At 46.3% G+C, this 26830-nt stretch overlaps 1 protein-coding gene across 6 annotated transcripts in view; it reads left to right on the forward strand.

Annotated features, from left to right (window-relative positions):
• The window catches only part of ZNF236 (zinc finger protein 236), an 81712-nt gene that overhangs the window by 27205 nt on the left and 27677 nt on the right, over window positions 1-26830 (forward strand). For all 6 annotated transcript variants that reach the window (XM_074355188.1, XM_074355193.1, XM_074355189.1 and 3 more), the window contains 13 exons: window positions 4451-4723; window positions 5220-5423; window positions 10989-11130; window positions 11734-11994; window positions 14394-14644; window positions 15280-15381; window positions 15866-16017; window positions 17339-17442; window positions 20610-20761; window positions 21508-21720; window positions 23271-23553; window positions 24820-24923; window positions 26462-26827. In XM_074355188.1, the coding sequence (XP_074211289.1) occupies window positions 4451-4723; window positions 5220-5423; window positions 10989-11130; window positions 11734-11994; window positions 14394-14644; window positions 15280-15381; window positions 15866-16017; window positions 17339-17442; window positions 20610-20761; window positions 21508-21720; window positions 23271-23553; window positions 24820-24923; window positions 26462-26827 (2607 nt within the window). The remainder of the gene's footprint in view (window positions 1-4450; window positions 4724-5219; window positions 5424-10988; window positions 11131-11733; window positions 11995-14393; window positions 14645-15279; window positions 15382-15865; window positions 16018-17338; window positions 17443-20609; window positions 20762-21507; window positions 21721-23270; window positions 23554-24819; window positions 24924-26461; window positions 26828-26830) is intronic.

Here is a 26830-nt window from a genome sequence, read left to right on the forward strand (position 1 = left end):
TACTCCTGCTTTTCTTTTTTTTAGGGAGGTCTGTGTTGTAAGTGAAGATGATTTCTCCCTATTCATGGTTCAGATAAATTACTTGTTATTCTGTGTTATTTTATACATTTTTTATATTGCAGTTTAGAAAAACTAAAAAATTCTTACTCATTTTGGTTATACTTGAATTTAGTTTGAAAATTCCATGATTTATCTGATTTGTGTAGAATTCTTTGAAACTAAGACATTCAGAATTTACGAGATTTTCTTTAGGTTCTTCTTGGAATTATTTGTCATTTACAATTCAGTGTGAGTATTGTATTTACGTGAGACGTTTAACTTTTGGTGATGGTGCTCTGGTTTGAACTGCGCACACAGTCTTTCCTGACAACACAGCAGGCTGTGTTGGGACCAGCATTCACGAGCCAGCCACCTGCTGGCATTCGCAGTGCAGTCTATCATTGCAGAGTTGACACAGAGCAACAGAAAACGGTTTGTAGGTTACCGAGTCTTGTTGTCCAGCGATGGTCAGTTATGGAAGTGCCCTGAGTTGGGAGACAAGAGAAATCAGGGGGCCACGGTGAGAAGGGAAAAGCTTTACTGAGTTGGAAGGAAGAGAACCAATGAATGGAAATGGGTGAAGCAATTTAAGTCAGATTCAGGTGAGGCAGGGGAACACTCTGCTCTGAGGTTCATTTTAACAATTTCATTTGAGATATTTTTCCATATTAAAAATTATCCAAAAGTTTTGTAGCATTAAAACCTGTTGATATTTAACTAACATTTTATGCAAATCAAGCATTTAGATAGGAGTGTGTTTGGTTGTAGTCATACATATAGAAAAAATTGCTGCACAGGTCATGAGAGTAAAATTACAACTATAGTCTGTTACCCAGTTTTAAAGCTTAGAAAGGACTGGAAAAGTCACTTACATCTCTCCACACAGATCCTACCTTTTTCTGTTGGACTGTTTTGTATTGATTTGTTGGTGTTCTTTAGATGATCTGGATTTTATTCCTTTGTTGTTCATATGTGTTTCAAATACATTAGAAATATCTTTTCTTTCCACTCTCTATAAGATGTATTTTGATCTTGATGAAGAGGGATAGAATTCTTACCTCTAGTGCAGTTATGTTGATCAATCTTTTTATTTACAGTTTGTGCATTCTGTGTTTCACTTAAGAAACCTCTCACTTACCTGTGTTGAGTTTTCCCATGTGTTCTAACAAAAGTACTAACGTTTTGCCGTTTGCATTTAATTCATTAACTTGACCTGCACTTTAATGAAGAGATGCAGGACTGAAGTGTCATTCACCCCTGTGTGATGACTGGCCTGCACCGTGTACCGGGAGGTCTCCCTTCTGATACGTAGTGCAGGTCTCGTTCCAGATCTCCTGACACTTCCGTGTGCATCCAGTCCTCCTCTGCCCTCTGTCTCCGTCAGCATCAGTACCACGCTGTCTCCATGGCTTCATAATAACTCTTGAAGCCCGGAAGATGGCTCTCATCTTTTATCCTCTTCAGGATTATCTTCGTTTTTAGTTTTAAGAAAATTAGTATCTTCAAAAAATACGATGTCTTCTGTTTGCGCGCACGTTTCTCTTCTGTTGGGGTCTTTTGTGATTTATGAAACCATTCTCTTCCGTAGACTACACGTTGTTGAAGCAGCTTAAAGAAATGCAATTGCTATCTACAGAAAATTAGTTTTGATTATTATATTTTCTCCATACTTTGTGTCTGTACACATAAAATAAAATAAAATTTTTCAAACATCTTATATTCAGCAATTTAAAAAAAAGTGATTCTCCACAGCTGTGGTCTTTGTAAAGGACTTGATTTAAGTTTCAAGTTAAAAAAAAAATTTAAGATTCTAGGATAACTACTCTGTGTTCCAACAGCAGTTTTACACAGACCAGCGTCATTTGCCTCTTACTGTCACTTATCTGTATTTAGGGAAAATTACACCCATTTTACAGAAAAATTCCAACACATATACTGCAGTCAGCTCAAAGCAGTCTTTGTAAAGACCAGTGTGAACGGCACAGGAAGATTGCTTCTCTGTGGGTTACTAACTGGAGTCACTGATGGTGGGGGTGGGCACCAGTCCTGATGGCTCTGCTCTCTGAGGAGCACCTTCCAGTCATTTTTAAGACTTCAGCACAGGCTGCTGGTGCGCTTGCCAGAACTCCTGAGTTATTTCCGGATCTGCTTGCAAGGAGGCAGGTGCTGTTGAAGACACTGAGCACATTTGGGCGCCTTTCAGGGAGGACTGTTTCCAGCGTCCCTGCACGTGAGGGCAAGTCTGAGCCTTATGTGTCTGCCAGATCGGAGGCTTGCTCTGCAGTCCCTGGGAAACGTACGGAGGCTGCGTGCCTCCAGCAAAGTCAGCCCATCGCAGTGGTCCATCTCTTCCTCGGGCTTTGAGAGGACGCTGGGCATGCCCTCTGTGCTCCTTGCTTTCTGGTTTTATCTGTAGATACGAAGGATGTTGATTTTCATGTATTAAAACATGGACCTCTTTCTAAGTTTTAGTTTTTTAGGGTTATATTCGTATCACATGTAAACAATGGTTCTGCCTTTTCCTTTATAGGTGATACTGTGAATTTCTTTATCTTATCTGATTTCATCGCCTGGTATCTCTCGAACATGATGAAATAATAGCAGTGTGGTAGTGGACTTTCCTGACTGTGAAGGATTGCTTTTAGTGTTTTTCTGTTAGGTCAAGCAGAGCATTATTGTTGTATTGATTGTTTGTTGTATTGATATGTTTTATTCACCTCCTGTTTTTAGGCAGTTTTTTAAAAAATTAATGCCAGATGTTCTATTTCAGTAAATGCCTTTTCATCTTGAAGATAATTATAACATGTATTTTTTTCTTTTTAATTTTATTAATGTGTTTGAAGATAAAAGCGGGTTGCCCAGCGCTAGGAAGGATTGCCATGTGGGAGTACAGAACTGGTTTTCCAGATCTTTTAGTCTGTCAAAGGGTCAGAAATCTGGGTTCAATTTGCTTTTTCTGACACAGCCTGGGCCAAGCAAAATATATGCAGGCCAGGTTTGGAGACAGTCAGGGCTGCTAGTTTGCATCTGTGTTCCAGTCTATTCCCAGAAATAATTAGAACCTCGTGACAGTTTTATGTCATCTTACATAATTAAAGATGTATTTTCGTTTTTGCTTGGAAAAAAATCTCATTTGAGAGGATGAGTTCTTAATTTTTAGCTAATAGATGTTATAGTTCTCTCTCATCTTGTTGTATCTTGCTTTTCTGATTTGTCATGATAAGACCTTTAGGTAATTACTGCACATTTCTAAGTTAATTTTTACCTATTAGTTTTAAGCAATCTCAAGTTTTAGACTTCCTTAATAAAAGCAATGTCACCATAGAATACACGTCTGTCACTTTAAAACTCGTGTCCCTCATGGTTTGTGTGTGTTCCTCTCTTTGTCCTTGTAGGAAAGTGTTACTTTCCATTCTTTTACTTAACCTCCTTCCCTGTGGTTAGTCTTACAGAGAGTATTGTATTCAGGAACAGATTCACTTGCACATAAGGAAAAGTCCTGTATTTACTGATGATACAGGAAAAAAGAGCTTTTCTTTTTCCCTAATAAAATTACATCTGTGCAGACATAGTTAAATAGGAGTTAACATTTTCTGATGAATTTCAGTAACATGGCCAAAATCTTTTTGATTTCAAGTGGATTCTTTACCTTATTGTAGGTATCTTATTTAATTTCTGATGAATAAATCTAATTGAAATTTTTTAAAAAAGTAATTCTGCCAAATTTTGTTTTTAAAAATTTCAGAAATTATTTTACTTATATTTCCATAAATTCTAGTTGTGATTTTTCTTCTGATAGGAATAGTTTGAATAATTCAAGGTTGAATAATAGTATTTAGACTTACAAAAGAAACTTTTTCAGTTGATCATGAACTTGTTCATGTCATATATACTATTTCTTTGTTTTAACTATCAGTTCCTTTTTATAGCATAAGAACTTACAGTTTCCTAATTTTTTTTATTTGTGCTATTATTTTTCATTGGTTTTAACGGGCTCAAACAATACTTTTTGCAATTTCATTCTTTCTCTTCGTGTTCTTTGAGTTAATTTTGGAGTCACTTGACCACATCTGCTTTTATTTGCATTGATGGTGGACTGAGTCCGCACTGCTGACTCTTGATTTGTATCATGTTACGGACCTAGGAGGCGCTATCTCTTAGGCTATGATTTGTGGGACTGGTAGGATTTTCTGCAAGATTAGATCACAGTCCTCAATAATTTCCATTATTATGGACATTTTAACTTTTTCCATAACTGATCATACATCTTCTGTTGCGGCAAAAAGTGCGTAGCTTTTTGTAGGTCTTTTATGCTGTTAGTCTCGCCCTAGAAGGACATTGAAGTGTGGTGACATTTGGCATCAGACTGTTTCTGGGCCAGGCTGGACTGCTTTTGTTGTCGTTTCTCCAGGCTCCATCCGTGAGGAGAACGGCGTCCGATGGCATGTGTGTCCCTACTGTGCCAAGGAGTTCCGCAAGCCCAGTGACCTGGTGCGCCACATCCGCATCCACACCCACGAGAAGCCCTTCAAGTGCCCACAGTGCTTCCGAGCCTTTGCCGTGAAGAGCACCCTGACCGCCCACATCAAGACCCACACAGGCATCAAGGCGTTCAAGTGCCAGTACTGTATGAAGAGCTTCTCCACCTCGGGAAGCCTCAAAGTGCACATCCGCCTGCACACAGGTACCAGCCGGCCTCCCTCCTGTAGCGCCGTGGGGCCCACCTGGCCCGCCGAGGACCCCGGCCCCTCCCCTGCCGACCGCCGGCCTTCCTGCAGCAGGCCTGGGGCTGGCACCGTTGTCCCTCGCAGGTGACAGATGCTGCGAGAGAGAGCAGTCTTACCTGGTAGTGTGCTTAAGACTGCTAGTTGTTTTTGAGCATCCGTTTTACATTTTAGGCCTTCTCCTGAAAATCGTAAAGGCTCGCTCTTAACTTAAGATACTCTTTATTACATGCCTTAGCATCTGTAATGTGCACTGTGTGCACACCGAGGAAAATAACTAATTTATAATAGCCATGAAATTATATATATATGTATGTATATATATATGTGTATATATATAACATGAAATGAGAAACTGACTGTTCATTCAGTATTGAATTACTAGAATTTTATGTTGGCATTAACTGAGATGTAGTTCCTTCCAATAACTCCACATTGTACTTTTATTTTTATTAGGAGTCAGACCCTTTGCTTGTCCTCACTGTGACAAGAAGTTTCGAACCTCAGGACACAGGAAGACTCACATTGCTTCCCACTTTAAGCACACGGAGTTAAGGAAGATGAGGCACCAGCGGAAGCCTGCCAAGGTTCGCGTGGGCAAGGCCAGCGTCCCGGTCCCCGACATTCCCTTGCAGGAGCCGATTCTCATAACAGACGTAGGTAAGAGGCTCTTCCCTTTGGTGCCTTACAGAGGGAGTGTGCATGTCCTGGTGTAAGTGGTTAACTCGTCGTGTCAGTGATGTTAATGGAGCTGTTGTTACGCAGTGCTTTGTTTTATGGGCCAGTATGTTCCACAATCAAATTGAAATCATACTTCTTTGACAGCTTCTGCTCAGAGTATGTTCTCAGCTAAGAGAAATGGTGTGTGAGCAAAGGTATCAGTGTGTAAGCCCTCCCTGAGGAAGACTCTGTGTCTCGGTGGAGCTGTCAGAGATGGACGGCGCTGTGTGTGTGCAGCCCCCGGGGCACGTCACTGTTTACATCCTAATCCCTGCGTGGTGTGTAACAGGCTGCTGCTCGGGCTGCTTTAACCTTTGGATTAAAAACAAAAACTGCCAGCTTGTAAATTCTTTTTAAGCTCAGTGTTATAGCCGAGGTAAATTATGATTTTGTTAACTAACTAAAAAGAAAACGCTGCTTATGAGAATCTTCAGAAAATGATTTTTGTAGGTCCTAGAACAAAATTAAAGAAAACTCATTCAATTCTGTGCAAGAAAATTCTTTATGCAGTTCCCTGTATTTCATCATTGTCTTAGGCAACATAATGTCATTTGTGAACAAGTTAATAGCAAACAAATTATAATTTAATATAAATGAAGCTTAAATGATATAAAGAGATATTTTAGATAAATGTCAATTATAGTCCACTAATAAGGTGATCAGTAGTCATGGACCTTCTCATGTATCCAAGAGAGCATAGCATGAAAATAGCTAAACCAGAAACAGAAAAAAGGAGAAATACTCAAATACTGAAGTATAATAAGGGGTTTGCAGTTAGATCAGCTTGTGAAAATTAAATTAATAGAAAATAGCTGTCTAAAATTTCGTCATATAGAAAAGGAAGACTCAAAATTACAATCACATACTACAAATGGGAACGTTTTATGAACAGATTGGATGAAAACTATCATCAGAAAAATTAAGACTTTGAAGAAGTGTTTCTTACTAAAAAATAGTGAAAATAAATAAAATATATCACTCAACAAGCTAGAAAAGTGAAAAGAAAGTAGCAACAAGGAATTACTAAGTATAAAAATTTTAGAAGACAGTTCTAGTGAACATAATTTTAGTGTTTTAAAGTGAACAGTTAGATAGATAACCTGCCATGTCTGGTAAAGGCTGAGGAAACATCCATAATGTTAGGGAGGAAAACAAGCTGTAAGCGCAGACACAAATGAGATAAAAATTGTGGCAACTCGGCAGCTTCCTACTAACAAATTTGAAGCTTAGATGAAATGAATTTTTTCTAGAATAATGTACTTACCAGCATTGACTCCAGAAGAAAGGGAAAACCCCCAAAAGATGCAAATTTAAGTTCATCCTCCCCCAAATACCAGTCTCCAGTGATTTTATGTGTAAGTTCCCCTGAGCTTCCCAGGAACTGTGATTCTGAGGGTGTCATTGTTTAGGATGTACAGGCTGGTCGCAGCCCCATGGTAGGTTGGAATTCTTCCCTGTGCTTGTGCGGTCCCGCTAGCTCACAAAAGTAAACAACAGACCAGCTTCACTTAATGTGTGTTCAGTCTTCGCCCCAGTGTCTAGGTTCTCAGTGATTTGTGTTATTCCTAAAATGGGAAAGAATCTCTAATTCAGGACAGATGAAACATTTATTTAGTAGCCTTGGAATTACCTTCACCTTGAGGGGCCCTTCAAATCACCAGTTTCCTCAGGTTGCTGTGAGTCAGGTATACCCTATGGATTTCCTGCCATTAAGTCTACAAATCCTTAGTTGAGTTGAACTGGAGTCTTGATTCCCCAGCTTTTGCCAAGATTAAAATGGGGAACATTTTTCTTTTGGCTTCACAGACGCCTGTGTCTTAGACCAGATTTGTGGAGGCAGAATTCTCCTTTGTTCTAAGCTGAGTGAGACACGTGGGGGAAAGATGATTCATGGAGCTGACTCCACATTGTAAAATGTGAAACACTGTAAATGTTTATTTCCCCCCGTCATTGTTACTTATGTTTGTGTCTGTCTCTTCCCTCGGACTCTGAGCTCTTTGGGGTCTACATAGAAAACATAGGACTGGTGACTGTAATAATCTTTGGGGGGCAGATCTTGATAACAGCATGACAGAGAGGGTTTACATTGGTTAGTCACAATTACCTGACGTAATTGGTAGATGAGGAGTTCCAGCTCAGTCTAGTCACTTAAAACACACTCCCTTTTACACCAGGACTGTCATGTGGGAAAGTGTTAGAAGGCGCTGAATCTTGCTACGCTGGGTGCTTTAGTCTCTGCCTGGAAGGGAGCGTCATTGAAGGGAGGAGTCCCATATAGTCATAGAATTTTTAAAACCTTCACACGGGAACTAAAAAATAATCTTCCCAGAGCTTCTCCACACTCACCACTGTTCATTTTTGCGGATGCAGAAACCGGGCCCCTGAGAGGGCCCCCCAGCCAGCACTTGCGGTGGAGGTAGAGCCTGGGCCCCTGGCGCCGGCATCAGGGTGTGGCCGGTGAAGCTCGCTCACCTCATGCCTGTTCCCGTCGCGCCCGGGCACAGAGGTGGCGGGGCCGTGAATCCTGGGTGTCCTGTGTCCACTGGCATCAGGCAGTGGTCGCCTTGACCGACTGCACTTCAGGGACGTGTCTCACTAGACACGCCATCTGCTGCGCTCTGAGTGCTCTCCCTCCTACTCGAGCACTGAACTTCAGGTGACGTAATGCTGGACTGGGGAAGCACTGGAGTCAAGGGGACTGTCGTGTTGTCATCCGCAGCTGCTCCTGGATTTTCAAATCATGTGTGTATATGACATGTCTGGTTTTCTTCTAAAATCACTATTTTCCTCATATATAGATCACCATTGTGTGTGTGTATCACCATTTTTCCATTTTTGTGGAGGAGCACAGATGTTTGAAATATATTTTCTTGGAAATGAGCCACTTTGGTTACCTGTTACTTTAAACCTCAGGGCTGTGGTGATTGACCCTCCAGTTTATATCCATGTTTTAACCATATTGATATTAGTGCATTGATCTTGCTTTGTCTTCAACATGCTTGTCTAACCTAGTACACCAGGTTCCTCTTCTGTGTTATTTATGTTTAGTATATCATCATTTTGTTATTTTGCAGTATGTGAAAGCTCTTGTAAGACTAAGTTGTATTCTTCCCAAACAAGATAAAGCTTTTTCTTTTAGTATAGAAGGAATTTAGGAAGCTTTGAGGACGTTCCAATTTTTTTTTTGAGGCGTATTAACTCACTGAAATTTATTCATGCCTTTCTTTGAGATTAGTAGTTTTCTTTAAGAAAAAAAATATGTATGTATAAGAGGAGTAAGAGTCTATTGAAATGGCATAATGAGACAAGCCCCTAGGACTTACACGTATGTTGAGTTCACCTTTTTTTTTTTCCTTCAAATATTGAGACCTTACAGTTAGCCTAACTTTTTAACAGAACTTTGTGTTTGTAAAATTATCGGAGGTGACAAAAGAAGCCTGTTATTTCACTTCCTTAATAGCTCAAAGTGGGACCCCCCCAACTCTGACCCCTGAAAGGCCTCAAACTCATCTGGGGCTCTGTTTAAAAATACGTGTGCCTGGTACCGCCCCAGAGATTGTAATCTTACACCTGGGGGGGGGGTGGTCACAAGGCAGTGGTTGTATTACTAGATAGTTCAGGCAGCATTGTGAATAGTGTGCAGTTAGAAACAATCAAAATATCCATCAAAAGGGTACTGAGAGAACTGGGTACATTGGAACAGTGGGTTTTCTGGCCAACATCCCAAGAATGATGGGGGTGGTGTCATGGAAGGTTAAATGTGTATGTGAAGTGTGAACAGTAATTGCAGAAGAATGTGTATGGTGGGTCCCACTTATGTTTTTGTGTTACAGGCTGTTTTGTTAGAGTTTATGCTAAACTGTTAATTATGGTTTTCTCTTGAGAGGTTTAACGGGCAGGTTCTGTTTTTCTTTATGATCTTGTGAATTACTGAGACGAGGCCAGAAGACTTGCAGGTTGCACAGGGTGGACTGGCAAGAGATGGGATAAAGATGTTTGGCTCATGGAGGGCAGGCAGGTCTGGTGGGAGGGAGGTCAGACGGGGAGACAGAAGACGGGCTTAGACTGGAGGCCAGGGCTCCTCAGACTTGAATGGGCCCTCAGGAACGGGCGCGTCGAGGGGAGCCGTTCAACCAGAGACCTACTGTTACGGAAGGGAAATGAGTAACTAAACATTGTTTATGGGGCCTGCTCAGGGTGGAGAACTTGTTTGTCTTGGAATGTAGGTTCCAGAAGCCACAGGAGAAAAGAGCTGGGAGAACAGTGGGGCGGGAGGGGGCCCTGCACCAGCACGGGGTGACACAGAGAGAAGGGACACCTGTGGGCCTCGGAAGGGCCCCTAGCTTCGAGGCCTGGTGCAGATAGCTGGTCTGAAGTCTCTGGTTGAGGTTCTGGAGTCGGGCTGCTCCAGCGAAGGCTAGACGCCAGGGGCTGATGGTGCAGACAGTGGTTCTCTTCCTGGAGGTGCTAAGTCAGGTGCAGCCTCGAGCGCGGAGGAGGTCCCGGCCTGGCTACTCTGACGAAACCACGTGGTCCTGCCGTCTAGTGAGCTTGGTGTCTGCATTGCAGAGCCCCGGGGAGAAACTCTCTGGGAACCCTCCTTTTATTAACTGGCTTCAGGTCTGACGAATAGGCAAGCTTTTGAGCCCCATTCCCTCCCGACACCCAATAAGGTGTATATTTTTTTTGGTGTGGGATATGGCAAAAGCAATAATGTATTTTCTTATTTGCAAAATATCTTGCTTTTTCCCTGTGAGACAGACGTAAGACAGCTGTTGGAGGGCTTTTTTGTTTTTTCATTGTGAATTTTATTTATTTTATCTGCTTCTGTGAATTTTTATCATTTATATAACTACTTGCTTAACATTTCACTTTCTTGTCTTTTTAATGAGTATCTTGTCTGGCAAATTATAGAAAATTAATTTCTCACATTTGTGTATTTGTACAGTTCACTTTAATTGTGGGAGGAGAGATCTACACATTTTTAGTTGGTGTTTTGCTTAGAAATCATTCCATTAAGTTCAACAATGAACAAGGAAGTAGCTTATCAGATATTACATGGAGTTAGAGTCACTTGTGTTTTGAGTTTGTTACAGCACTCAGGTTACACTCTTCATACTGAACAAGGGACTTAAAATCCTGATTAACCTAAATTTTGATATATTTATGTTAGATTCCATGCCAGCAAATGCTCATATAGGAAGAAAATGCAGAAATCCATTAAAAATTGGCTCTAGAGCCAAGAAAAGTAACTGTGACAATAGAGATTTTCCGTAAGTTGGAAAAAAAAATCTATCTTACGTTAACTTTGTAAGTATTTCCTGCTAGGTATTCTTTAAATAGCCAGTTTCTAACATAATTAAAATGCATTTAGTTGCAACATTGAAATCCGTGCTCTTAATTCCTCAGGATTTTTATCTTGTGGGTAAAGCAGATGCCTTTTGACATTTAACTTTTTTAGTAGTATTGACAGTGATTTATTCCTGATTTTCTTTTGGTTTATAGGTCTTATCCAGCCCATTCCAAGAAACCAGTTTTTTCAAAGTTATTTTAATAATAATTTTGTAAATGAAGCAGATAGACCGTACAAGTGTTTTTACTGTCATCGTGCATATAAAAAATCATGCCATCTTAAACAACACATCAGGTAAGGTGACATAGATTCAGAGATGGAATTTAGTGTAATTACAGTGATTTATGATCTGGCAACTTGTAGAAATAATACAAATAGTAGTGTTAGCTTTTGGTATTTACAATGTCACTTTTGACCCCAAAGTACTTATTGGTAATTGATATTTTCATTCTTTCGTGTCTTGACTAAAAGGTTTTACCCAGATTACCACTGAATTTTATTTACACTCTTACTGTATTTCAGTGTTTGCAGTTGCCAGGACATCAAAGACGTTTTTGGTTTGTGTCTTTGGGATTATCCTGACAGCTCTGCAGGTGTATCCTCAGAGTTTAGGGTAACTCTTGGTGTGAGAAGCAGGGAAGAGGAAGTAGAAGCCCCATCAGGAGGGACAGATGTCGCGAGGAGCGCAGAGCGTGGAGGGCGGCGGGGTCCGGCTCTGTCGGTTGTGCACGAGCTCGGGGCGTAGCGAGGTTGCCTGGGCGCCGAGTCCCGGGGGTCCCGCTGGTAGAACGGAGAGCGGGTCGTGGCTGCTTAGCTCAGAGAAGTGGCGGTCAGGAGAGAGAAGGCGACGCACGAGCCGCTCGCTCGCTCGCTCCTCACAATTGTCGTTCCGTTCAGGTCACACACAGGTGAGAAGCCCTTTAAGTGTTCCCAGTGTGGAAGAGGCTTTGTTTCTGCCGGCGTGCTCAAGGCACATGTCCGCACGCACAGCGGCCTCAAGTCGTTCAAGTGTCTGGTGTGCAACGGCGCGTTCAGCACGGGCGGCAGCCTGCGGCGGCACATGGGCATCCACAGCGACCTGCGGCCCTACATGTGCCCCTACTGCCAGAAGACCTTCAAGACCGCGCTCAACTGCAAGAAGCACATGAAGACCCACAGGTGCGTGGGCCAGGCGGCCCGGCCGACTGTCTTCACGGCCCGCGGTGCCGGCCAAGAGTGGTTTGAAGAAGTGCTTGTCTTTGTTTCCTGTATTATCCTAGCTTGATGTGTTTGGACAAAGAAGCTTCTAAATCAGTGTTTAAGGATTTATGGAGAGCCACAGACTAAAGCATGAACGTTTTAACTTTTACTGTGATGTTGAGGTAGTCTGTATTGGGCTAAATGCTTTGTAAACTCTCTTAAAACTGACCGTCAGTACTAGATGAAACGCTAGACAGACAATGGCTGCTATAATGAGGTGGTGAAGAGTCCAAGAAAGGAAATCCTGGTCAAGCCGTGGCTTCTGGGCGCGTCATCAGTGTGACTTGGGTGGCAATTGTTCTGTGTCACTAACCTGAAAAGCATGTGGGTTTCAGCTGTGGAACAGATTCCTCACTAAAGCTCACATGTTTTGCTTGGTCAGAGGGCTGCCCCGTCTCGCTGGAGCTGACCCCCCTAGCCGTTGCAGAGACGCACTTCTGACTGTGTCTCACCTCGACAGTGGGTGTGTCTGTGAAGCCAGAGTCCTGGGCTGTGATGGGAAGCCTGGGCAAGGGGCCGCGTCCTAGTGAAGTGAGACGCCAGGCTTGCCGTAAAGGAGTGTTAGCCTTCTGCCCTAGAGCGCTTACTGACAGGCAGCGTTTTACCCTAGATGCCTCCGTCTGGGCATGACGTACAGAACGGAACTCCAGTGGTTAGAATAAGGAAGCTGTGAGGGACCCGGTTCTGGTTTGCCTCGGCACACTGGGCAGAAGCGATGTCCTTGATTTTGGCACAGCTGACGACATAGCCAAGTTCAACTGCTTCTTGAGACCATCTAGGGAACATGATGGTGTGGGATCAGGGGCCTCTGGCCGGTTATGTATCCAGTTACTACACTTCAGTGCATTTTACGGAGTAAATTCACGTGCTTCACATGTGTTCAGGAACTGGGGATTCGTGAGTGCATGGATGTTCGGGGTGCTGTGTTCCCGCCCTCTGGGGCAGGACGCTCAGGAGGGCTACCCAGCTCAGAGAGGTGGGGCGTGGGCACAGCCCGCCTAGCGCGTAGTGAGCAGTGTCTTTGTCTGTCAGGAAGTGGCCTTGACCGTGCACCTAGTGGTGGCGGGAGGACAGGTTAAGGCCTTGTTGATGGGCCCGAGAGCCAGGGGAGTGATTTCTGGGCAGAGGGCCAGCTGTTTTCAGCTGGGTCACCTCTGTCTGTTGAGTGTTGCCTTGGCCACTGCTCGTCAGGGGTTACGCTGAGGGACATACGCTACAGTTACTCCAGGAGTATGACTTTGAGGTGACAGTGCCATGGCAGAGCCGGGTGTTTATCTTACAGACTGTGTGTTCTTGGAAGCTGCCTGCAGGCAGAGAGTGGCTCTGGTGTGTCAGCCCTTTGTTTGAAGTCTTGGGGATTCCTCAGATACCGTATACACTTGCAGTAAAGACGGTATAAAAAGTTACTAGAGTAAAAGCTATGGAAACACCCAAGCAAACAAACAGGAAACAAAGCTCCCACAGTGACCACAGAGGGGGACCCACGTTGACCCGTGCCACCGCTGTGCAGCGACCCAGTGGTAGTGGTGTCACAGGGCGTGTTCTTTTCTTCCATACTTTTTAGTACATTTCTGTTCCCCCTTCCTTGGTAAAAGTAGTCAAGAAGTGACCATTTTTGATACCAGAAATGAAGAGGAAAGATTGTGTTTGGGACTAGGAGTGGAGTTCTGAGTTGGCAGATTCAGACGATTCTGGAATCCACGGCACCTTAGAATGCGGATTAGCCCCTTCATAGCTTAGATACTGTTGGATAGCCTCACTGAATTCATTGTTCATCTTTCTCTTTGATAGAGAAATTGTTGACCTTGGGAAGATATGCTGGGTGGATTTTGTATAGATAAAAGTAACGTCGACATGAGTAACGGTCTTGCAGGAAGTCAGTGCAGTTCCACGTCCCGTGCTCCGTGCTCTGAGGCGCGGTGACCGGTGGTCCGAGGAGGCGTGCGTGGCCCCGGCAGTCGCAGGACAGCCCCGGCCCCCACGCTGTTGTAGCACTGAAGGCGAGGCCCTGTGGCGTGCCTCTCCTCTTCTGAGTGCTCTGGCTCAGTGCAGAGTTTGAGCTGGGAGAGTTCTACTGTGAAACAGGTGGCATCTTTTTTATGTTTTTAAACTTGAAGAAAGTGCTTGTTGCCTTCAGGTCCCTATCATCAGTGACAGACAAGGGATCTGCAGACAAGGGAGCGTGATTTTTCTTTCAGAACTATTAATACTTAGTTTTCAACTGGACTGCCACCGACGTCAGAGTGCGGCAGTTTAACATGAAAGCCGTTGTTGCAGCCGGTGCAGGTGTGTCACAGCCCGCTGTTGACTCTTTGAAGGTATGAGCTCGCCCAGCAGCTGCAGCAGCACCAGGAAGCCGCCGCGGTGGATGACAGCCCCTTGGACCAGCAGGGCACGCCTGTCCCCACCCAGATGCAGGTGGAGATCGAGGGCTCCGCGCTGCAGCCGAGCGCCGGGGCCGTGGCAGCCGCGCCCGCCGCCCTGCTGGACCTGGAGCCGCCCCACGTTGTGGTGGAGGAGGCGGGGCTCGGCCAGCAGATAACAGGCCAGCCCTTGGAGGCGGATGAAGGTGAGTGTTTCAGGAGTTTCAGCTTTTAAAAGTTTGCAGCCCGCCATACTCCAGTCCACGTTATCCTCTCACCCTGGCTTTTTACATCACAGTTGGTGCTGTGCGTGCGAGAGTTGGGTGCGCAGCTCGAATTGTGGCAGTAGGGCTTCCCAGAGTGTATGTTTATAACCCGTTTTCACACCTTAATGCACTGAAAATGCCCTTGGTTTGCACTGAGTGGACGTCCGCGCGACCATGCGCATCCCGCTCGGGGCACTTGGAGTCTGGTCCTGGGGCAGGTGAGCCCGTGGACCGCTTGTGTTTGTATCTGGTCCAAGAGAAGGACTCTGCACTTCCTAGCCTCTGTGTTGCCTGGAACAGCGCACATCCAGAAAGGTTTTAAATACTTGTTGAAGGAAATCACATTGGGGTATCATGTCATAGAAGAATGCCTAAGTTTTAGGGTAAACTGAAGTGATACTCTGGAAGTACAAAGATAATGCCTTAACTGCATTTTATGTGTATATAACCTACTGTCTCTTCACAGTAAGGGGGCTGATTTATAAAAACTCAGTGAAGTGTCCTTCTGGACAGATGGTAGGTTTGAAATAACTCCCAAGTTTGTGAATCCCCCCTCCTTGTGTTCTTGTCTTCAGATGGGTTTGTGGCCCCGCAGGGCCCCCTGCAGGGGCACGTGGAGCAGTTTGACGAGCAGGCGCCCCCTCAGCCATCCTTCCAGCCGGCGGGCTTGTCACAGGGTCAGTGCGGGGCCGTACATGTGGATTTTTCAGTGAGCTGTGTTTGGGTTGGGTTTAACTGGACAAAAAACCTTGTTCTTTTAATGCCGTCCTGAAATTTATGGTTTCAAACCAAGTAACTTTCTGCGTGGATTTTACCTGTGTGTATGTGTGTGTGCACACTCGCTGCTTTTCAGTCTGTTCAGATTTTGCAGAAAGCGACCTTCGCAACCATTCTACACGTGGTTTCCAGCCAAGAAACTGTCACTGAGTAGAAGTTGGGACTTAGGGGTGACAGTATTTCTGGCTGGTCTGTAACTTGCACTGAAGGACCTGAGCTGAGTGCAGCCTCCTGCCTGCAAGCAGATGATTTTAGAGCCTGCTGATAAAGACTAATCCTGATTCTAATTCAGAAAGGAGAACTGTTCCTTTAAACATCTTTATTTATGAAACCAACTTTTTGGGGATTTTTTTGGCATAACTCATATTTTCTAATTTATTTCAGGTTTTACAGTGACCGATACATATAATCAGCAGACTGCGTTCCCACCCGTCCAGCAGCTGCAGGACTCCAGCACGCTAGAGTCTCAGGCCCTCTCCACGAGTTTCCACCAGCAGAACTTACTTCAGGTCCCCAGCTCTGATACGATTAACGTAGTGAGTATCACTGAATTGTCATCATTTAGCACATTCTATTTTATTCTTCACTGTAGTTGTTTAAAATTTTACTTACTTAGGAGGGCATGTTAACTTTTTCAGCTTTAAAGGTTATTGCATCACCTGTGAAAATTTAACTGTTTAGTACATAAGGCTTTCTTTTCCCTTAAAACATTTCCATTTAACTTTTAAGATTTCATTCCCATGATGTGGCTTTACCTTTTTGGCTAGAAGTCAGGAAAGTCAGTAGAGTGTGACTGACTTCAGTGACATCTGAAGGGTATTATGTTACTTTAGTGACAAAACCTAAACATTTAAATGGCGTAATATTAAAAGAAATATGTTAGAATGAAAATATAATGAGTGTAGACATACTAAAAATAAATATTTAAATGCATCATTTAAAATTTTTCTCTCCCAGTCAAGTTGGAGGCACTTAAGTTTTTGTTTTTGTTTTGATTTTGCCATTTTTGGAAATCTTTCATTAGTGATGAAAATGATTGGCCAGTCAGTTGTTTTCTTTCTCTAAAAGCCACTACTGGTAGCTTTCCCAAGTGGTGGGCCTGGACCCTGCAGTGACAATCTCGGAGCCTCTTCTCCCTGCTCAGAAGCTGTAATTGACAGCGGATGCTGCCTGTGGGTGGTGGAGGGCCAGCCTCCCCTACTGCGGGGCCTCTGTGTCACACAGCACCCTGCTCACTCGGGGCACAGTGGGGTCGTCCGCATGGGTCCTGGAGGTCGGGGATGAGTACACACAAGTGGGTTCTCCACTGCTAGGGCCTGTCCCGTGCCGGCTCCGCACGTCCCGAAGGTCAGCCTGTCCTCTGTCCACGGAGCACGCTGTTTCCTGCAGGGTTGGAAGTCACTGAGCAGGTCTCCGCTCGCTTCCCGGCGCTGGCTGCCTGGGCTGCAGCTCCTGTGCAGGAAGGGGCGGGGTCTGCTCTCTTGCTCTCCTGTGACTGTGTGATGAGCGAGGAGACTTAACATTTTAAGCAAGTAGGACCTTTTATTCACTCTCAGAGCAGATGAAAGAGTGTTCTCTTAAGAGACATAAAAAGTACAGAAAGATCAGTCTCGTGCTCGAGTAAACTTTGTATTAAAGCAAGTTATTAGAAGATAAATATAAAAATAAGTACTTCTTCAATAAAATTGGTATAAATGATTTTTATTATTAACCTGGCCCAAATGATTACAGTGAACCACTTGGGGTTTCTCCCTTTTAAATCTGCATTTATGCGTTTTTTTATCCTTAGTTGTTAGTTGTTTTGTATTTATTCATAGATACTCAAGTAGTCTGCCTTATACTTCTACTGAATTTTAGACAACTCGTTTGATTCAAGAGTCATCGCAGGAGGAGCTGGACCTGCAGACCCCACGCCCCCAGTTCCTGGAGGAGAGCGAGGAGCAGAGCCGGCGCTCCTACAGGTACATGTCCGCAGGCGCGCGGCGCCGAACGTGGGCCCCTGCACTCCCGCTCAGGAGCTCTGTGTCGCAGGGTCCGTTGTCGCCCCACTTTGTAAAGGAAGTATCTGGGATGAAAGAGACTAACTTGTGGAAATTTCTACGGCTAGCAAGCAACACGGCCCAGGTTTGGATGCAGCCACCCGCACGTTTACCCTTCTCACGGCAGCGTCCTGTCACCCCTGGGCCTTCGTTACCTTGTTTTCAGAAGTAGCTTCACACTGTGCCTTTTGTCCGAGGCTCTGTGTGTGCTTTGTGTGCACAGCCTGCATGACTACGAAGACAGGGTTAAACGAGCCCACTTGCTGGGTGCCCCCAGGCGCCGGGTGCGGTCTGGGTGCGGGGAGAAGAGCGGAGGCCCCGCCCAGCTCATACGAGGACGCAGGCGTTTACCTGGGTTTCTTTAAAATTAAATATGGGTACATACGCAATAAAAAGGGGAAAATGAATATTGTCTTTATAGAGGTGGTCTTGGCTTGATAATATTTTGCTGATTTTATTGTTTACTTCAAATACTTTATAAACTCTGATGACTTTTTCCAGAGCCATTCAACAAAAAACGTGTCTCATTAGTTACTCTTAAGAAATGGTGATCTACCTTAACTCAGATGAGTGGTCGTAATGATGAGTTTTGAAAATGGATAAGTCTTGTTAATATTGTTAAGCAGGAAACCTTTGAGAGGCCAGGTTCCATTTTCACAGGATTTGTGTTTCATACCTTATGCCTGGGCTTACATGTTAGATTCTGTCCCTTCAGAAGCGGGTCACCCTGAGGTCTTCATCAGTTTGCAGCTTCAGAACTGCTGGAGCGCTGGCTCTTACCTGCGACTCGTGGACTCTGAGCAGGTGCGCATAGCCAGCCTTAGTGCCTCTCTGACCCCTGATGTCTCACACTTCCATTTACTCAGCAGGTGTCTGCTGATGCTTAAGTTTGGATTTTGCGTCAGTACTTCTAAGTGAGATTAGTCTGATTTTTTTGTATGTGATTCCTTTGTGACATCTGCTCGGGCACTTTTAGATTTCTGGCTACTCAGACGCCAGTCACTCACTCAATCACCATTCATTCATTCAGTCACCATCCACTCAGTCATTCACCATTCACTCAGCCATTCACTCGTTCACCATCCATTCATTCACTCATTTGTTAGTTCAGTGTTTGTGAAGAACTTGCCGTGTGCGGAGCACCAGGGCTGTATCATTGAGCAGAAGAGACGAGAACCTCAGTCCTCATGGAGCTGACGTTCCAGTGGGAAGAGATAATAGGGCAGAATAACCGGTGGCCCCACCGTAGGTCAGTGTTGTGGTGGTGGAGAAAGTGATAGCGGGCGGGGAGGCCCTGGGGGAGTGGGTAGAGGTGAGCTCGGCCTGCTGGGTGGTGACAGGAGCAGACGTGAGAGAAGGAGAAGGGTTAGGGCTGACTTCTAGGACTGTGACCTGAGCCACTGGAAGATGAAATTACTGCTCCTGGAAAGGGAGATCCTGGGGGAGGGCAGGTGTTGGTGTCAAGACTGAGGCTTGGTTTTGAATCATTAGGATTGAATATTTGAGAAGGAATGTCATGTAGGCAGTTCCGTAAACCAGATTGGAATTAAGGGAGAGGCCAGGGTGGACATGCGCACCTGGGAGTTTTCAGTGTGCATGTTAAAGCCGCAGGGGCGATGTCTGTGGGCAAAGGAGGGGCTCAGAGGTTGCGCCCTGGGCGCTCTGCCCAGGGGGATGTGTGCGGGCAGTGTGTGTGCAGATACGGGGTGGGGGTGGGGTCTTTCATCGGCTCAGATGAGAGAGAGCAGGGATCCCCGCCCAGAATGTGAGGAAGCATGGAACCGGGTCCTCTGAGTTTTATTGTAGTGTTACCTTTTGTCCCGTAAGTGACAAAAGTGGAGAGCAGCAGAGCTGCCGGGAGTTGTGAACCCTGGGCAGGGCCCCCTTCAGAGGAGCTGTTTCCGTGAGCAGCTGCACTGCCCACATCTCCTCCTGGAGCTGCGCTGGGTGAGCCGGGTGCAGCCGTGGGAGAGGTCCCATCGCCAGGGGGTGGGGCTGGGCGTGCAGGTCTGGTTCTCACGCTGCCCTCTGGGGTGGCTGTTTCTCTGTGGTCTGTGGCCACCTTTAATGAGTAGATGTGACCATTTTGACAAGTTTGGGTCTCTTACTAGGAAACCTTTCTCAGCAAACATCAAATCAGTTAGGGGTGCTTAGCTCCGGAAACGGGTATTTTTTTCTACTGACATTCAGACTAGAATCAATCCCGACTTCGTCTGCAGAATTGTTTCTCTGGAACTGGTTGGTGACCGTTGTTTGCTTGCTTTTCTGTTGTTACTGGGTGACCTCACTAAACCAGACTCGTCCACTGGGGCAATGCTCCCAGGGGGTTTACGAGAGTCAGTCTTCAGTTCAGCTGCGGCGTCCGCGGAGGCTTAGCTGCGTACGCGCGCGCGTCCTGCCTTCGGAGGTGATGGTTTAGAATTTCAGACTTCCCACCACAGATTAAAACTTGGAAATGGAAAAAATAGGGGAATAAGTTGAAATAAGCTTTCTAAATCTTTTTTTTAGCTTTTAATAATACATGAATAGAAGTTTTAAAATTATTTCATCCTTAAAGTAATTTTAGTATATTCTATAACAACTGAGAGGAACACAACACTATATTATTTATGTATTATTCAAAAGGGTTCTAGTAACATCTGTTTTGTAAAGTATTTTACCAACGAAAGAGTAAATGAACTGACATTTCCAAGCGTCTGGACTGTAAGTGATTCTGAGCCTGCAGTGTGTAAAGGTTCACGATGTCTTACGACTTAGAAAAGAAAACAGCACGCAGTGGACGTACTGTCTGTAAAAGGAGTAGTTTCCTATTAATCAGATACTGTTTCTGCTGGAGGACTGCCATAGATTTTACTAAGTTTGAAATAATAAAATATGTTTAAAGCTACAGACACTCGAGCAGAATCTGGTCTAACGCGTGACTATTGCTAGCATTCTGTAAGTGTTAAGCATTGAGGACACACTTAGTTTCTGTGACAGTTACGCCTGATTGTTTATTGGTTGTTGGTGAAGAGTATTTGCTTTTCTTCCATTCTCAAGTGTCACATTTGTAATCATGCTGTGAACTAACGTGCTTTGTTGTGTTCTAGGTGTGACTATTGCCACAAAGGCTTTAAGAAGTCCAGCCACTTGAAGCAGCATGTCCGCTCACACACTGGGGAGAAGCCGTACAAGTGCAAGCTCTGTGGACGTGGCTGCGTCTCCTCTGGGGTCCTCAAGTCCCACGAGAAGACACACACAGGTCAGTATCTGCCTTGCACTGGGTGTGGTGCAGCCGTTACCACTGTCTCGTTCTAGAACATTCCATCACACCCAGAAGGAGCTGCTCATCCCCCCCAGTTCCCCCAGCCCCAGGCGAGCACTGGTCTGTCTTCTGTCTCTGTGGCTTTGCCTGTTCTGCATGTTTGCTGTAATGGGACCGAATCACCTGTGACCTTCTGTCACCGGCTTCTCTCACCCAGCACGTGTTCCAGGCTCACCGGTGTTACAGCACGTGCCCTTCATTCATTTTTATAGCCGAATAATATTCCACTGTGTGGACAGGCCACGTTCTGTTCATCTGCTCTTTGGTTGTTGGACATCAGAGTTTCATTTTTTGGCAATGAGGAGTAATCTTGAATGTTTGCACATACATTTTTGTGGACGTATGTCTTCACAACTCCATTTAGGAGTGGGCTGGCTTGGTCCTATGATAATTCTGTTTAAACCTTCGATTTTACCGTTTTCTTGTCCACCAGCAGTGTGAGGGCTCCAGTTTCATATCCTTGCCAGCACTTCCTGTCTGTCTGCTTCATTGGGAACGTCCTTACGACATGGCTTCCATCTTCTTAAAGTAACGCTTCTTGAGAGACCCTCAATTCCTAAACATAGGAGACCTCAGTGAATAGATGGTCTTTAATCGGTGGCATGTTGAGCGCACTTCTGTTTGCTTTGGTTACTTATGCTTTGGGGTAATGAGTGCCTTCTCTCCTCGTCTCTCTGTCCCAGGCGTGAAGGCCTTCAGCTGCAGCGTCTGCAGTGCTTCCTTCACCACCAACGGCAGCCTCACCCGGCACATGGCGACGCACACGAGCATGAAGCCGTACAAGTGCCCGTTCTGCGAGCAGGGCTTCCGGACCACGGTGCACTGCAAGAAGCACATGAAGAGGCACCAGGTGGCCCCCTCTGCGGGCTCAGCGTCCGGAGAGGGCGAAGGAGCAGGTGTGTCCCTTTGTGGGGTCAAGCTTACTGGCCAGAGGCTCACTTAGTGATTAATTAATATGCAGATCACCTTTAAAATGAGTTAATTTCATTTTCTGCTTATGAAAGCGATACGTGCTTTTTGAAAGAAAGACTCAGAGAGGCGCAGAGAGGAGACGTCCATGGGCGTCCAGGTACTATTTCTAGAGCTCTGTAGTTTGGAGAGTGTTAGCTAATCAGCAGATGCACATAGTTTCTAAGTCTAAGTACGCATCCTTCCCATTGGCTAGTAAGCACCTGATGCCTTTACCTCAGCCTGCCAGATTGATTGGAAGCTCTTCACAGCCTCAGCATGTGCTGCCTGCAGGTTTAGCTGCACCATTGCACGTCTTGGTGTCTTCCAGAATCTTCTGGGCCACTGAGAAGAGACTCGACGTGAGCTTTGCTGTGGGTGGGAGAAGGGTCACCTGCAGACTGACCTTTCTTCAGCCGTTCCTGGTCTTACCACGGCTGCCGTGCCGGGAGGGGGTGTGCTGGGCGCCACACCTGCACGCGGTGTCCCTGGTCCTGGCTCCGTTTCACTGTCCTGCCTGCCTTTAGTGACTCTGCCCTAATCCTCGTGCTCTCTTGCCGACATTTCCTCATCAGTGTTGGTGGGGCCACCGTCCCTGACCTGCTGCCCCCAGACCTTCCCACATTGTGTTGACACTGATGTGGAAGTTTGTATTTCCTTTTCTGCAATTACCCCTGCGTGGCTCCAGCCTCCCTGGGCCCCTCCTCTCACCCTCCTCCCTGCACCTCTGCCTTTCTCCTCCTCCCATCCAACTTTTTTCTCTTTCTTCCAAGAGGATCATCCAGTTAGGTTTTAATTCACAAATTTGGTTTTGGTCACTGTCCATTTTGCTATTTAGTGTTTCTGTCACTTACAAAAATTTCTTAGCTATCTGTGCAATAATGACGTCGCCCTCCCAGCCAGATCTCCTTTCCTTGTCCATTACAGCTCACCCTCTCATTCTAGTTTTTGGTCAGTGTAAATGTATCCCCGTGTTTCCCTGAGAGAATACTTCTATATGGTATGTATGTATGTAGTGTTTTTTTCAGTTCAATAAGTCTTTTTAGTTGGGAGCTATTTGCTATCTTACCTCTTTGGTCTCTTCTTTGGGCTGCTGCTTTTCTTTACCTTATGGGACTTCGCTTCCCCCCGTATTAATCAGCAAATGCCTGTCTGTCTGGGCACTGCTAACCCGTCAGGTGCGGGCACTGACGCGCTCGCCACTCACTGTTGGCTGGGCAGCAGGGGCGGAAGGCGGTCTTCGATCACAGCATCTTTCTGGGGTCAGTGGTGCCTCCCTTGAGGCACATCCTTCCGGTGCTGCTCTCTTTCCTGCGCTCCTGCGTAGTTTCTCAGTGCAGCAGTGGTGCGGAAAGCTCTTCCCCGTCCCAAGTGCAGCTTCATTGAGTTACAATTTTAACCTCACGTACTTAAGCTGAATATTTAGTGTTGGTTTACTTACTCTCTTAAAACTTAGTTTTTCATTAGGATTTCATCCCTTTTCTTATATTTTGTTTAGAGATGGGTCTGGAGGAAGAGGAAGAAAATTCCGAAAGAAATGGGTCTAGAAAGGCTCGTCCCGAGGTCATCACCTTCACAGAGGAGGAGACGGCGCAGTTAGCCAGAATTCGGCCACAGGAGAGCGCCACGGTATCCGAGCAGGTGCTGGTGCAGTCGGCCGCCGAGAAGGACCGCATCAGCGAGATGAAGGACAGGCAGGCGGAGCTGGAGGCCGAGCCCAAACACGCCAACTGCTGCTCCTACTGCCCCAAGAGCTTCAAGAAGCCCAGCGACTTGGTCAGGTGCGGCCCGGCCCCCGCCCCCGGCTGCCTGCTCCGCTCACTCTCTCTGCAGCGAGGGAGGCCGGTGTTGAACCCGGTGCCTCCTGGGGCCTGTTACTTTCTCGAGTTGTGGTTTCAAGTCTGCACGTTTTGAGGATGGGAGGTCCTGTGGGTGGGGCGGAGGGCCTGGAAACGCCCTGTGGGCATCCACACCCCACTTTAAAGGCCTGCAGGGTGTGGCCTGGGGGTGGCGCTGCTGAGTAGCCAAGAAGGACAGGCCATGAGACAGGGAGGCAGGACCCTGACATCTGCACCACAGAGGAGGCGGTGAGGGCAGTTACCCCGGAAACAGGAGCGCGGCGCAGCCGGGCAGCTCTCAGCTTTCTTCTTGTTCTGTCCTTCCCTTAATAGTCATTTGAGGCTTGGTCTCTCCCATCATGTATTGGACAAATATGGTGGAGCAAAACAAAACAAAAAAACAGCACAGGAGGCTGTAAAGTAAAAAAATCCTCTCCTCAGAGACAGCCACGCTTGGCAGTAATGTGCTTTTTTCGGAAATGTCCACATGTATGTCAGCATTAAGTTCTGCACCTGTTTTTGGTTTAATTTTTACATGTTGTTGAGTCTCAGACAACTTTCTTTCTTGGTACCTGCAACCTTCTTCGTTCTCAGTGGTGACCTCGCGTCCTGTTGCGTGGGCGTCCTGGAGCTTGTCTCACCAGATCTCGCTGATGGATGTTGAGTTTTCAGCATTTAATCACCAGCAGCGCTGTCCTGTGTGCTGCGTGCACCTGTGTGGGGTCCAGGGTCAGTGCTGGTGGATACACACACCCTCCGCTGGCCTCCCAGTCGAACCAGCCGACGGGGTCATCACCAGGCTGATGGGGAAAGGGGCATCTTGTCATCCGAACTTGCTGCCTTTAGAGTCTGCGTGTGGGGGAGCTCCTTTCACATGGCTTTTTGCTGTTTGTGTTTGTTCTCCAAGCTGCCTGTGTGTTGCCTGTTTTTCTGCTGTGGTATTTCTTGTCTTATCAATGATTTGTAAGAACTCTTTGTTGTTTAAGAACGTTAGTCCTGTTTTCATTGGTCTCGTAGATTTTTTTTTTACTTTTTGGTGTTTTGTATACAGTGAGGCATGAAAGTTATATTTGGCCAAATTTATTCAGTACATAGTCACACATTTTTGTTTATTTGGGTGGCTACAAATTTAAAATCACGAAGTTGTTAGCAAATGTGTATAAAATTAAAAAGAAAAACACTCAATAATTGCAAATGTTTTCTGGCTAGGCATGTTCGAATCCACACTGGAGAAAAGCCATATAAATGCGATGAGTGTGGGAAGAGCTTCACTGTTAAGTCTACGCTGGATTGCCACGTGAAGACCCACACAGGTGCGTCGGAAGGTGCCTTTCATGTATGTGTGTGCCTGTGTCTGGTGTGCACATAGACACTTTTACAATTAGAGCTTAAAAACGAGGAACCATAAGGAAATGGGTATCAAAGACATGTGATTCCTGACACGGAGAAAATGATCCATATAGTGTTGAAGGAAAGGGTCTAGGTCTGAAATGGTGAGTTGTAAGTGGTCTCATGGTCTTACTCAGACTTAAACACCTGTGTTAGGAAGATTGCCTCTTAGTCTTTGGGCCAGAGATTCAGTTTGTTGAGGTTTGTGAAAACGGGATTTTGCAACTCTGATTACAGGTACCAGGTAGTAATTCTTTTTATGTGAGGGGAACAACTGTCACGGCCATTCTCTTTTCCCCACCTGATTTGAGGAGCTGCAGGTTGGCTGTCCTAGCTAGGACGTCTTAAGCCTCTGCTTCTGGCTTCTGTGCTGTGCGTCCCGGGGGCAGGAAGCCGGACTCTGCACATCTGCCTGGTGTGTGTCCTGTACTCACTTATCAGCCTCTTCTCTGAGCCTCCAGTTCCTCATGTGGAAAATGGGGCTGATGCCAGTATCCCTCCCACTAGGCCAGGAAGTGCCACGTGGTAAACAGTTGAGTAAATGTCAGGGTTGTTGCTGTGATTCGTAGGCTTATGATTATCAAAGTAATCTATATTCTTAATTTTTGGTTATAAATAGCAGAATTGACCAAAAGAGTACAAGTGGAATGTCACATACAGCTGTGAACCCTGTGGTTCTTTTCTGATAGGCGAATATCTGGAATTGAACATACGTGAACTCAGCCTGCCTCTTCGGTGGATGGTTTTTCTGTTGTTCCATTCGGGTCTGTGTTTGTCCCTCTTGCGCTGCACTGGGGACTGCTGAGGTCAAGAGAGCTCACTCACCTGTGTTCCTAGCAGGGCCAGTGTGGCCATGTTCACACGGGGTGCCAGCATGTGCCCCCGACTGTGTGGGCTCCGGGCATGAGGACTAGCAGGAGAGTCTGTGGAAGCCCCTCTCAGGGCCTTTGTCCTTGGCATCGTCAGGTGGCCCGTGAGTCCTGAGCAGGGCTGGCAGAGCAGCCTCACTGGTCATGGGTGAGTCTCGGTCCTCCAGGAGCCGCCCCTCTTCTCCCAGAGCCTCTGCAGGGCGGCCATGCGTTCAGAGAGCTGGTGTCACGGGAGCCGACCTGGATGGAGCCTGGAATGCACCTCAGGTGCTTTCTTCTGGAGCTGCTTTGGGTGCCCCTTTGTCAGCAAAAGGGGGCGATGCTCGTTGCTGCCCTTGGGGAAGCAGCTCTGGCCCCGCCCCATCTGGGCTCAGTGTGACGCTGTGGCACCGAGTATCATGTTGGGAGAGGACTGAGCACAAGTGGTGAACTTCTCGGGCAATTGTGCAGCCACCCTGGGTCCTCGCCACGTGTCCTGCAGGAGGAGGGCTCTCGGGAGCGCATCTGCATCCCACGGTGCCTGCGCTGCGTGGGAGCAAGTGTCGCCCATCCGTCCGTCCGTCCGTCCCCTGATCCACTCTGTTTTTCCACAGGTCAGAAGCTCTTCAGCTGTCATGTGTGCAGCAACGCCTTTTCCACGAAGGGCAGCCTGAAGGTCCACATGCGCCTGCACACGGGCGCCAAGCCCTTCAAGTGTCCGCACTGTGAGCTGCGCTTCCGCACATCTGGGCGGAGAAAGACGCACATGCAGTTTCATTACAAACCCGACCCGAAGAAAGGCAGGAAGCCCGTGACCCGGAGCTCATCGGAGGGCCTGCAGCCCGCGAGCGCCCTGCAGGCGTCCTCCTCGGACCCCAGTGTGTTCATCATGAACAACTCTGTTCTGGCAGGACAGCTGGACCAGGGTTTGCTGCAGCCCGGGCTGGTGGGCCAGGCCGTTCTGCCCGCCTCCGTGTCAGGTG

This window comes from Camelus bactrianus, chromosome 30 (assembly GCF_048773025.1).
Source record: "Camelus bactrianus isolate YW-2024 breed Bactrian camel chromosome 30, ASM4877302v1, whole genome shotgun sequence".
NCBI classification, from domain to species: domain Eukaryota; kingdom Metazoa; phylum Chordata; class Mammalia; order Artiodactyla; family Camelidae; genus Camelus; species Camelus bactrianus.